The sequence below is a fragment of the Chionomys nivalis genome, chromosome 9 (genome assembly GCF_950005125.1).
Source record: "Chionomys nivalis chromosome 9, mChiNiv1.1, whole genome shotgun sequence".
NCBI lineage: Eukaryota > Metazoa > Chordata > Mammalia > Rodentia > Cricetidae > Chionomys > Chionomys nivalis.
The window spans coordinates 4,447,597-4,460,007 of NC_080094.1; the positions used below are offsets into that span (position 1 = coordinate 4,447,597).

A 12,411-nucleotide genomic window follows, 5' to 3' on the forward strand; every position below is an offset into this window, starting at 1 on the left:
AGATGAATGCTTTCAACTGTTACTCAACTCCCATCTCACCCTGCCCACAGACCCGCCCCTTCCACTCCCCTATTCCCGAGAGTAGGCTGTTAGCCTTAGCGGGGGAAGCAATGGTAGCTAGCAATCTGTTTGGGGGAAAGATGAGGGATGGAAGCATTGGTGCTCCAAAGATTAGGTCCCCCCTGTCCACCCTCCAATATACAGTGGCCACCTGTCACTCCACTTAGAGCCCTGGGAACCATCTCTCACTATGGAGGCCCAGCTGGTGCATAGACCAAGCCCTACCCGTGGACATTGGGACCCACTCGGCGCAAATCAGTCAAATGACATCATGCTTTATTTTATTTTTAATTTTTATTTTGATTTTTTAATGCTGCACAACACAATGTTTCATTTTGTATTTCATTTATTTCTTTATTTCTGTTTGTTGCTGCTTTTATTTTACTTACTGAAAGTGAGAGGGAACTTTTGTGGCCTATTTTTCTTTTTCTTCTGTAGGCCGCCTTAAGCTTACTAAATTTGGAACATCTAAGCAAGCTGAAGGGAAAGAGGGGTTTTCAGAATCACTGGGGAGAAAAAGGAAAGGTTGCATTGTTAATCATGCCCTATGGTGGGTGATCAACTGCTTTTCAATTACGTTTCACTCTTAATTAATTGGTGCTTAAGGCTGAATTAAATTTGGGTGTTCCCTTCTTAGAGCAGCTCGTATTGGCGGAGATGCATGCGCTGGATGATGTCACGGCAGTCGTTGAAGACACGGCGGATGTTCTCAGTGTCCACGGCGCAGGTAAAGTGGGGGTAGCAATAGTGGCGCCCATCTCCACTAGCAGTGCTGATTCTCTGTGGGCGGAAGACAGACTCGGTCAGCCACCCTCTCTAGGAAGCCCTCACACCCCACCACCAAGGATCAGTCACTGCTGCTAAAATACAATGGAAATCTGGGATGGTTCGACCGCCAACCCAGCACTGACTGGAAAAGTGAGGGACTACAGGCAAGCCCTGCTTACCAGAAACTCATCGCGAATGAAGTACTTGGCCCGGGTCACGCGTGGGTCCTCTCCGGGTTCGGGAGTCGCTGCAAACACACAACAAAAGCAAATATTATTAATTATTCTAATCAGTTTAGAAGAATTAGCCTGACACCATTGTAGCCTGTTTCCTACACTCTTGATCTTGGCATAAGAAAATGAAATAAATGTCCTCGTCGCCACCCGCTCCCCAGCTCCCCACCTTCGCCCAAGAACCACCTGACCATACCAGTAGGGAGCACATACCATCCTCAGGAGTGGTGTAGCGAGCAAACTCTGGAAAGTAGTCCTCAATCTTCGATTTTCCAGCGAGGACTTTCTCAGCAAGCAGGTCTTGCTTGTTGAGGAAAAGAATCACAGAGATGGTGCGCAGCCATCTGAGGAGAGAAGGCTGGAGTCAGCGCTGGGGCCTGGGCGCAGGAGCCCTGCAGGGCGGGCTGGGAGACCCCACACACCTGTTGTTCCAGATGCTCTTGAAGAGGTTCAGAGCCTCCTGCAGGCGGTTGGTCTGGTTGTCCTCCCGAATGACCATGTTGTAGCTGCTGCTGGCCACCACGAAGATGATGGCAGTCACGTCATTGAAGCACTGGATCCACTTGCGGCGTTCATCGCGCTGGCCACCCACGTCGAACATGCTGGAAGAGGAAGGACGCTGGGTTATCCTGGGCCCACCACTCTACAGGACAGAGTTAGGACTCAACAACCATCCACTTACTGGAAGTTGACTTTGTCCACCTGGAACTTGGTCTCAAAGATTCCAGAGGTCAGGACGCGGCAGCGAAGCAGGTCCTAAAACAAAGAGCGGGGTCAGTGATCCTCACCCTAATGGCCCAAGATGGGGAATCAGGAACATGGAGCCATAGCCTTGAGGCCAGAGACACACATACCTGGTCGCTTGGCACGTAGTCGGCCTGCTTGATCACATCAATCTTGTCCAGGAAGCTTGGAAGAAAGGGAGGCACCGTGGTCAGCACGCGTGTGCAAATGGCGGGCACAGAAACAACAGACAGGTTTCCAAGGGGGTGGCGGCCTGGCCCTTCGCTTTCAACCTGCCTGACCTCACCTACTGTGGATTAATCTCATCGGTTAAAAGCTGGGCCACGAGGGGTCCATCTTGCCCTCACCAACTCGAAAAGAAAACAAAACTCCTTCCTATCTATTGGGCCTGCGAAATAGAACATTTTAGATGGCAAACTTTTAGTTTAAATAAAACAAATAAAAATCCCAATATTGTGGGGGAAGCTCAACTCTAAACACAATTAGGGAAATTAACTTTTGCCTTGTACAAGACTGGGGTGATGTAGTGTGCAAAAGCAATGTGAATGTTGGCTTGAGGGGTTCTGGGGCGGGCAGGGGGAGTCATCAGAAGAGAGAAATCTCAAAGGAGCAGGTCTACTATTTAAAGAACTCCCCTAAGTTTTTTGTTGTTGTTGTTGTTTTGGGGTGGTTTTTCTTTTTGTTTTTTTCCTCCTTCTTCCCCTTCCTTTTTACCAATTCTGAGTTAGTCTGGCTTAGAGGATACACTAACTGGCCCAATCAATCTTACATTACAGCACAGGCCCAGAAATAGCTCCCCAGCCACCCTGGCCTCCAGCATGTTGCCATGGCAACAGAACCACAATTCTATAAATAGATCCTTAGCACCAAATCTTGTGAGAAGACATCTGGAGTGGGGCCAGCCAAACTGCAGCTCAACAAACACAAACCTGGCAGCTTAAGAAACGGGCCCAGGCCCAGAGCCTGCCCCCTCCAACAGAAAGGTAGTTAAACAAGACATGGGCGGGCCACTGTGTGCTGTGTGCCTGGGAGGCAGCTTACACAACTTTTTCTTGAAGTTTCCTTAAAACTTTTCAGTTGGTGCACGAGGCAGTTTTCAGGAGTGTACTGTAGTGCTTCAACAACAACAACAACAAAGTGGTGTGGCCCCAAAGAAGCTGGCCCCCACAATTCGCCATGGGGTGGCTGAGACTCCTCATCTTGTATCTGTACTTAACTCCTGAATTGGATCCAGAATACAAATCACAAACAATTCCAGGATTTCCATTTGTTTTGTGTTTCTATAATTAGTGCTTCCAGCTTTTAGTACAAACTTTTGAGAAAAATCAGGAACTTTGTTGAAGGAGGGGGGCTGGGGCCCGTGGGGATTGCTTTTCAGTTCCTTGAAAGAACATGTAACTGTGTCTTAAACCATGACTGCCTATATATGTAGCAACACTGAAAGTAACAAAGGAAGTCCCTGTGGAAGAGCTGGCCTAGGAAAGGGTCACTGTATTCCCCCTCACGAGCCCCAAGTAGGGGTGCTTTGTGCCTTATAAGGCATGGGCAAATAAAAATATCTTATGTGTTTTTATGATGGGACCACTATGTGCTTGCTGTATTGTGTATGCCCCTAAATGCTTAGGTCATTTCCATGAGTTCCCACTTTACTACAGTAATTACTGCCTTGCTCTAGCAGGTACTAATGTTTATGTAAAACAATATCAGTGTGCTATAAAGCGCAATTAAGAGCTTTATAAAACAAATGAATCTGACTAGAACTTTCTGAGTGCCTGTGGGTTAGCAGCTTCTACGCGTGTTTCTGTCTGTCCTGTGTGTGCACACGCATGTGCCACTGGCTACTTACTACTGGGCACAGTCAATCAGCTGGTACTCGTTGGAGCGTTCGTAGCAGGCACGCACTCCCTCGTCCTCCCACAGAGCCTTGGCATGCTCATAGAATTCCTGAAAGAGAACCCAGGAAAGAATGTTGGTTAAAAGATGTGCACACACCCTGCCCCTGAGGCCACAGTTCACTACGTGAGTTCAAGTGTGAGCCCCGCATGAAGCAATGTGTGGAAAGGGCCTGCAGTCCTGTTAAACACTAGAAATCAGTGTGATTAGCATGATTTCATCTTTGGGGAGCACCCAGAGTCGTGGGTAGATGCTTCTGTCACTTATGTTGGGGCGGGAACAAACAAACATCTTTATTTTGGTATTAAGCATAGGCTTTGAATGAACGTATGCATTCATGTGGCAAGTATGTGTCTGGTCAGTCTTGCCTACATGCAAGCTTGTCCCTTGTGTTCCCACTGGGCCTTGCTCCTGCTCAGGTGAGCGGGGGAAGGGAAGCCAGGGCCAGGGTTGAGGTGGAGCTTACAGGTGGGAAGTCAAAGTTGGGCACGTTCATCACGCTCAGAATGTAGTCGACGCGGAACTGATTCTCAGGGTTGGCCAGCTCCACAGGGGGTACCAGGTTGCTCATGGCAGCCACAATGGTCTGAAAATGATTCAGCAAAAATGGTCAGGGGCAGCAGTATGGGAAGAGGGGGTGCTAAAAGGTATGAGCAAAGGGGGTGCACATACTTCAATGGCCTCCTTCAGGTTGTTTTTGATGTCCTGCACTTTGGTGGCCTTCTCACTACAGTGGAATTGAAAAGAAAAAAGAAAATCATATTGCATCCTGACCATCAGGATGTCACCTTCATCGAGACATGTCAACTAAAAAGCATAGTATTCTGTTCTCCAAGGAGTTGTGGGTTCAGATCTGTAGAGATTAGAGGCACCCAAATAAAAATAAATTCCCCAAATATGTCCTGAGGACACACTCAATAGGGCCAGATTAGTGATGTGGCATCGAGATCTCGATCAACTGTACCAGAAATTGCACCTGCTCCACCTGCTATTCTAACCACACCTAAAAGCTTCCTGGGCGGCTCCTTCTTGACTTGTACATATTGGGGGTGGTGTGGAGGTAGGGTTAGGGCATGTTGAACTCGGGATTCAGAATGTTGTGAAACCCAGGGGTGACAAGTGTTTATTATAGATGTTAGGGCTGCCCATTCCCATATATTTACTTGTAGATTTATTATTTATCTAAAAGGCTGTGAACTTGTCAGAGGGAGACGGTGTTCTATAGGGAGATGATACTTGGGGCACCGTGCCTCAGGGCATTTTTCTTTAATGGTGTTAATATACACTAGCCCCCAGTTGTGATTAGGAGACTTTTCTGGTTCCCACATTATTGGTAGGTATGGAGTTCATGTATACTGAGGGAGGAGCTGGCCAAATGGTCCGTGGCTTCTTATTTTAACCAGTCCACAGGATAGCCAATGTGGTCTTTCTGGGGTGATCTGTATGCAGTCAGAGTCACTGACTCCACAGGTAAAGGTCACAACCTCTAGCTATGGGGGTGGATGCTGTCCTCCAGATGGAATGTTAATTTCCAGAGGTTACAGAATGCCATGTGTCTCTTAGGAGACAGCCTTTATGCCAGGCACAGACAGAGGGAATCGTGAGCTTGTCTTTAGGGGACCAGCAAAGACCCCCTTGGTTGGAGCAGATCTCATCTTGTCTTCTGCATGTGTAGTGGGGGATTAGAAGATCAGCATGACTTGTAGAGTGTGAGGCCTGATGGCACAGAACAGGACATGGAGAGGAACAAGCTCTATCTTTCTGATGGGGAAACTGAGTCAGGGCTGAGGTTGGTTGTGACAAAGTTAAGACACAGCTGCTTTTGCTGACCTCTGTGATAAAAGGCACAAGATGGATATAGTTAAACCATCTCCCCTTCCCATGAAATAGGGTAGAAGATTAATTCACAGGGATACAAGATGGGGGACCAGCAGCAACTATAGCCGGGGGGGGGGGAGAGGTGGTGGCAGGTGGGCCTCAGGTGGAGATCTGGGGTTCATGTATATGCCTGCCAGGAGGGCAGGGCTATGGGAGTCATGTGCATGCCCACCAATGGGGTGGGGGATCTGGGGGTCTCATATATGCCCACCAACAGGGTGAGGATCTTGGGGTCTCGTATATGCCATGTCCACCAACAGGGCAAGGATATAGGGGTCTTATATATGCCCACCAATGGGGTGGGGATCTGGGGGTTATATGCATGCCTGCCAATGGGGTGGAGTTCTAGGGGTCTCGTATATGTTATGCCCACCAACAGGTGGGGATCTAGGGGTCTTGTATATGCCTACTAATGGGGTGGGGTTCTGGGGGTCTCGTATATATTATGCCCACCAACAGGGCAGGGATCTAGGGGTCTCATATATGTCCACCAACGGGGCGGGGCTATGGGGGTCTCATATATGCCCATCAACAGGGCAAGAGTCTAGGGGTCTTGTGCATGCCTGCCAATGGGCTGGGGATATAGAGGTCTTGTACATGCCCACCAATAGGTGGGAAACCTGGGGGTCTTGTATATGCCTACTAACAGGGCAGGGATCTAAGCGGTCATGTGCCCGCCTGCCATCTAGTTGGGGATCTGGGGGTCTTGTATATGTTATGTCTACTAACAGGGCAGGGATCTAGGGGTCATGTGCACACCCACCAGTGGGGTGGGGAACAGGGGATCTTGTACATGCCTGCCAACAGGTGGGAAATCTGGGGTCATGTGCATCCCCTGCCAATGGGGGGGGGGAACCTAGGGATCTTGTACATGTCTGCCAACAGGTGGGAAATCTGGGGTCATGTGCATCCCTGCCAATGGGGGGAGGGGATCTGGGGGTCTTATACATGCCTGCCAATGGGGCAGCGATCTGGGGGTCTTGCACATGCCTGCCAACGGGGTAGGGATTTGGGGGGTTTTGTACATGTCAACCAACAGGGCGGGGATCTGGGGTCATGTATATATCTACCAACAGGGTGGGGACCTGGGGGTCTTGTACATGCCACTAAAGGGGTGGGGATCTAGGGTTGTGTGCACATCCGCCATCTGGGTGGGAATCTGGGGGTCTTATATATGCCTACCAACAAAGCGGGGATCTAGGGGGTCTTGTACATGCCTGCCAATGGGGTGGGAATCTGGGGGTCTTATGCCTACCAACAAGGCAGGGATCTAGGGGTCTTGTACATGCCTACCAACGGGGTGGGGATTTGGGGGTTTTGTACATACCAGCCAACAGGGCGGGGATCTGGGGTCGTGTGCACACCCGCCATCTGAATGGGAATCTGGGGGTCTTGTGTATGTCTACCAACAGGGCAAGGATCTAGGGGTCTTGGGGTTTTGTACATGCCTGCCAACAGGGTGGGGATTTGGGGGTTTTGTACATGCCAGCCAACAGGGCGGGGATCTGAGGTTGTGTGCACACCCACCATCTGAGTGGTTATCTGGGTCTTGTATATGTCCACCAACAGGGCGAGGATCTAGGGGTCTTGCACATGCCTGCCAACGGGGTGGGGACCTGGGGGTCATGTGCAGACCCACCAATAGGCCCACACCCAAAGAACCCATTCTTTCACGAAGAGTTGTAACAGCTGATATTTAAATAGAGCTCTTCTTCCACCCAGGTTTGTGTATTTGGGGAGTGGGCTCTGTGCTCTGAATGATCTCACCACATACTTTTATTGGGGTCCATCTTTTAGGTGGCTCCTAGACACTAATCTTCCCTGGTAGGTAAGGGTTTGCAAGGTTTAGGGCTTGGGGATACTCATCAGCAGGAGGGAGGGGCTGAGTGCTAAGGTCCCATGTCATGACAGGGGAGAATCAGACCACCCCTCTCCCCCAGGAGGAAGGCAAGATGCCTCTCTCTTTACATCAGTAATAAAGCGAACCCACCACTTGGGGGAACAGGAAAAGGAGGCAAGAGGAAAGGCCCTTTGGCTCCTGCAGACTAGAGGGGCTGTCCTAGGGCTGGGGGGTGGGTGGCATGTAGGCTTGGGGGGAGGGGTCGAGATGCGGGAGTTAGACACACCCTGAAAGCTGCCTGGGGGCCCTCAGACTCTTTAAAGGCATGGGGTCCCCACCCCTCAGAGGGACTGGTTCTCTTAGGGAGGCGACGCAGTTCCCGCCCTAGTGTTAGACTTGGAGACTGGCTATGTGGGCATCTAAAAGCATGTGTCTGATGGCCCCAGTACTCTCCTTTAGAGTTCACAGTGAGCCTCCCCTATCCTGCCTTGGGACAAATCTACTCCAAGATTTTTTTTTTAAAGGGTTCCCAGCCATTGGTACTGAGAGCCCCAATTTTTGGGTTTTAAGGCTCCACAACAGAAAAATGAGGTTATCTGAGTATTAACTACTCCAATCAACCTACAGGTAGAAGGAAGCATTTCCCCAGGGAAGATTCCTCATTCAGTTTGATATTTTGTTCTAAGTAGTAGTATGATAATTGGAAAGCTTCCAGTCTTAAAATACAGATATTCTGAGAACGTGTTCAGTATTCATCTACGTATGTGAATAGGTGTGGGAGTGTACCCAGTATAAAACAGCTAAAATAGAAAATCTACAATCTAATTCGGGCGTGTAGTACTAAAACAAAGCCTCTCCATTGAAGAGATTACTATGTAGATGGAGCCGTCATATCAGGGGCTGGCAGGTTTGCCCTCCTTTGTAAAGCCGCCTAATGAACTTAACGCTGATTGTGAAATTTAGAGAAAACCCCTTAGATGTCTCTAAACTACGTGTGCCAGTTCCAGGGTTCTATCTGAGTAGAAAGTTGGGGCTGGAGGTCTCTATAGGATGCTGCTCCCGCACCCACCCCCTTGTTCCACCCCCTAGGATGCTGTCCCCCTCATCCCACCCCCCAGGAAAGTGTAAGGCAGATTAGTGGGGTTAGCATTTTTAGTAGGTCCTGCCCCCTCTCCCTTCTGTTAAGTGGTAGGGAAAGCTATGTGGAACCCATCCTCCATTTCTCTACCCTATCTTTATGCTTGTGGGGAAAGACAGACAAGAGAGTAGACAGAAGACAGACGCAAGATACAGGGATTGCTGAGACATGCAGAGAATTTTATTTATCAGGATTGTTAATACTGATTTTTACTTGTAGAGTAGAGAGTCATAGGAGGAAAAACGTGCAGGTAAGTATTAGTAAGGTTGAGAGGTTTAGCACAACACGATACGTAGTAGGCTCTCTCAGTAGGGGCTTGCCACATTTCTCAGATGCCAACTTTTGGTACAGCCGATAATCAATCTATCGATGCCTTTTCTGATCGCTCTTCTACTATACTGTAGCCAATCAAGGATGTCATTTCCTCTTTCCTTTGTCACTTATGTCTAAAGGTTAGGAAATAGGTAGGGACCCCTCCCCCTCCCCCAGACAACAGAATAGTATTCTTATTAGTTTCCTAAGACCGGGCAATTGAAGCATGCAAGTTGGGATAGTTGGGAGAGGACATAGCGAAGAAGATGGAGGACTGTAGCCATCATCTAGTAGGGGTAATACATTCTAAAAGAAACAGATGAACAAACATGTGTCAGTCACTTTGTCCCCGACCCCCATATCCTTTGACCCTCCCGTGCCCGGTCTCAGAAGCCATTTCTTTTCGATGTCCTAGACTAGAAGCTTCTCTATGAACTGATATGAGAAACAGCTGCTTCGTCCTGCATGCTGAGTGAGCGAATGGAGCTGGATGGATGCCTGGCATGCGTGTGCGTGTGTCTGCAGGCATGAGATGCTTGTGGGGAGGAGAAAGCAAAATAATAAACAATGGGAATGAGTGGGGTGCCGTCACAAATGCTCTTGTTCACTGATTGATGTAAAGTGCCTTGCGTTAAAATTTAAATTTTTTTTTAAAATAAATTTTGAGGCCAGGTGTCAAGGTCAATGGCCTGCCACAAAGCGCCATGACATTAGGCATATATTTTCCCCAAGATAAAATACTAGGAGGCAACGAATAGTTTTAATTGAGGAAATATTAATTTTTTTCCCCAAAGAGTACTGAAATTTTAAGGTTAGACTGACCACTATGTGGACAGAATTTAATGATTTAAGTGGAGGGGAAATAAAGACCATAAGGAAAATATCTATTCTCAAAATCTTAAATTTTCCTCAGAGGCTGAGATGGCCAACTTTCTCCCAGCTGTATCCTTTGGGCCAAAACATTTTCTGTTGAGCACTTTACTGGATTACACGACATTTGCAAATGCACACCAAAATGGCTGATGGCCCTGAGATGATCTCTATTCTGCTCCCGAGTCTGGTCCTCAGTTTCCCCACTATGATCTTCATGTTTGTTTTGTCTGTTAGAAGAGTTTTCTGTTTTTGAATGTGCCTACCCATCGCTGTTGCTCCTTGCAGCCTGCGGGTCCTCTTCGCCGCCCCTTTCAAAGAGAGATCGAAAGCTCACCTATCTGCAAGGCACTGCAATCGCACACAAACCCCACAAAGCCTCTTGCATCCCTAAATAACCAGGTGAGAGCAACCTGACAGTCCTGGGCACTCCTCCCGGTGAAGCCTTAGGTGGCTTGCCTGACTAACTGGGCATGTCCACTGAGACTGTAGGCCGCAGGGGGAAGTTTTCCACACTTTCCTGGCTGAATTAGTGGGGCCCTCAGGAGACTCAGGCTGGAGACAGGAGGGACAGGTAATTATTTTCTTCTGCTTTCACTAAATGCACAGGCACCAAGGAGCCGTGGCAGTGACTTGGCATAGACCGCTTGAGACTATGGGATTTCAGAAGGCTCCTGGCCCTTACCGTCAGATCTTCTCGTGTCCTGTCCTTCCTGGCCCACCACAGCACAAATGGGACATTCCTCATTTCCTAGTTGAACTGAATCACCTTTCTTTCATGGTGGAGGCTACGTGTGAGGCATAAACACTCAGCTTTGTAATCGATTGGCTCAACCAGGGTTCATCTTTCCTGGCATTAAAACTTCAGGAAGTTAGCTCTGAGTTAGGAAAGTCTATATTCGAGCTCTGTATTTCTGAAGGTCAAATTAATATTATGTTATACTCTTTAAAAACGTAATGGCGGCTAGGCCAAGAACAGGGTATAGAGACTTCTGGTCAATACCATAGTGAGAGAACCTTTGAGGCGTAGCTGGACCAGGTCAAAATAGAGAATCCAGCCCCCCATGGAAGCTCCGAATATCACTTTCATGGGCTAAATTTATCATCTTGGAGATCCACAAAGAAGGCAAACTGGGAATGTCTCTTCCTCTTTTCAGAGAGAAAATAGAAAGGAGAAGTTCTGGTTTAGAACTCTCAGCTGCAGCAATATTTAGGGAGAATTGGCTTTTAAAAAAATAAGACTTTAGGGAAATTTGTAAACTAATAAAACTTTAAGGATGCCATCGTTTCCATCTGTCTCAAGCTAACAGTGGCTGCTGTTTCTTTAAAATGCTAGCCACATCCAGCTTTTACAAGATATTTGTGAATATTTTGAGGTGCATGGCCAGATTATTTTTCCTTAACTAGCCTCATAATAAAGAATCCCTCACATCTGGGGTGGGCTGTTTTCGTATTCTGCTTGTTAACTGACAGGTGCCAATCTCCTTGGTTAGGCTTTGAGAAGGGAGTATTAGGAATTAAGAATCCTAGAATCGATTTCTCGTAGGTGACAATGATTTACTTAATAGGTTAGATTATGGGTGCACAGTAGTAGTAACTGAGTCAATTCTTGGAATTAGTGAGCGAGGCCCCTCCCCTCTGCCTATTAACTAATCTTTGAATTTGGGGTTATAATTTAAAGAGCATCTGAATCCAAACCCTTCACATGGGTGATGTCATCTTTTTCTAACAAATTCTAGAAGCTTCCATAAAGAGCAGCCTGTGGCATCCTGAATCCCCGGCGCTTAAGGCTTGGTAGGGGGCAGAAGTAGGTGCCCCTCCCCAGGTGGTTAAGTTAAAATACAACCAAAGGCCAGATTTTCAACTAAATAAGGGTGAAGAAAGGGGGTGGGAGTGTTAACTAACTAGGTTAACTAACCAGTAATTACAAACTAGTGCTTCTCACCTAGAGATTAACCAGTGAAAACAGCCCAAGGGAGCAAGTTTATCCTGTCTCATCACTGAGAACAATGGGGGCTAAACAGAAAAGGCAAATTCCCTACTACATTGAGTGTTTCCTCAGTTTGCATTCTTCATGGGAGGCAGGACCCCATATTTGCCTCCTCTCTCTCTCTCTCTCTCTAAGAAAAACCTCCATTCTCACGGCAGTACTGTATCGCCATATTGTCTTAAACCAGGAAGGTCATTTCAAAGGCAAAACACCCCCTGGACTAGCCAGAAGTAGCTAGTTTCCTGTCTTTTCATCATTTGTACTCTTTTTTTCCCCCCATGTTTAGGTAAGAGTATTACTTTTGTTAATTAGAGAAACATTAATTCTGCAGGGGCTAAAGATGCACAAGCTTGAAGCTTGCCAGCCTCGTGGCTGTGGATTCTAACTTTTAAGTGAACACGTAGCTGAAACGAGGTTTTCCTGATGGTACAAAAGCCCACACCAGTTTACTCCAGTAAAACCCTCAGGGTGGTGGGTGGGGACCTCCTGTGCTGGCCAGCTCTGGCTGGACAAGGGGTGGCCAAGGCCCCGTCGGCCATGTTGGAGCCGCACTGCAGCAGACCGAGGCTGCAGCAGAGGACCTGGCCTCAGAGACGCTGTCACCCGGCCAAGTGCTGTTCACTGTCCTCTGCAACCAGGCACCATTTTCCAGCGCGAGGGGCCGCTTGGGGTGGACACGGGTGCT

At 48.1% G+C, this 12,411-nt stretch overlaps 1 protein-coding gene across 8 annotated transcripts in view; it reads right to left on the minus strand.

The window, feature by feature from the left end:
- Positions 1 to 335: 335 nt before the first annotated feature.
- Positions 336 to 12,411, minus strand: part of Gnas (GNAS complex locus) — a 61,385-nt gene continuing 49,309 nt past the window's right edge. For 3 of the 8 annotated variants that reach the window (XM_057781262.1, XM_057781254.1, XM_057781257.1), the window contains exons 3-12: positions 10,003 to 10,047; positions 4,371 to 4,425; positions 4,165 to 4,284; positions 3,652 to 3,749; positions 1,916 to 1,970; positions 1,744 to 1,817; positions 1,484 to 1,663; positions 1,275 to 1,405; positions 1,008 to 1,075; positions 336 to 840 (exon numbers count right to left, since the gene is read on the minus strand). In XM_057781262.1, coding sequence (XP_057637245.1) covers positions 694 to 840; positions 1,008 to 1,075; positions 1,275 to 1,405; positions 1,484 to 1,663; positions 1,744 to 1,817; positions 1,916 to 1,970; positions 3,652 to 3,749; positions 4,165 to 4,284; positions 4,371 to 4,425; positions 10,003 to 10,047 — 973 coding nt within the window. In that variant the 3' untranslated portion in view covers positions 336 to 693. Of the gene's footprint in view, positions 841 to 1,007; positions 1,076 to 1,274; positions 1,406 to 1,483; positions 1,664 to 1,743; positions 1,818 to 1,915; positions 1,971 to 3,651; positions 3,750 to 4,164; positions 4,285 to 4,370; positions 4,429 to 4,683; positions 4,687 to 10,002; positions 10,048 to 12,411 lie in introns of all 8 variants that reach the window. The other 5 variants (XM_057781261.1, XM_057781256.1, XM_057781255.1 and 2 more) reach the window with 4 other exon arrangements.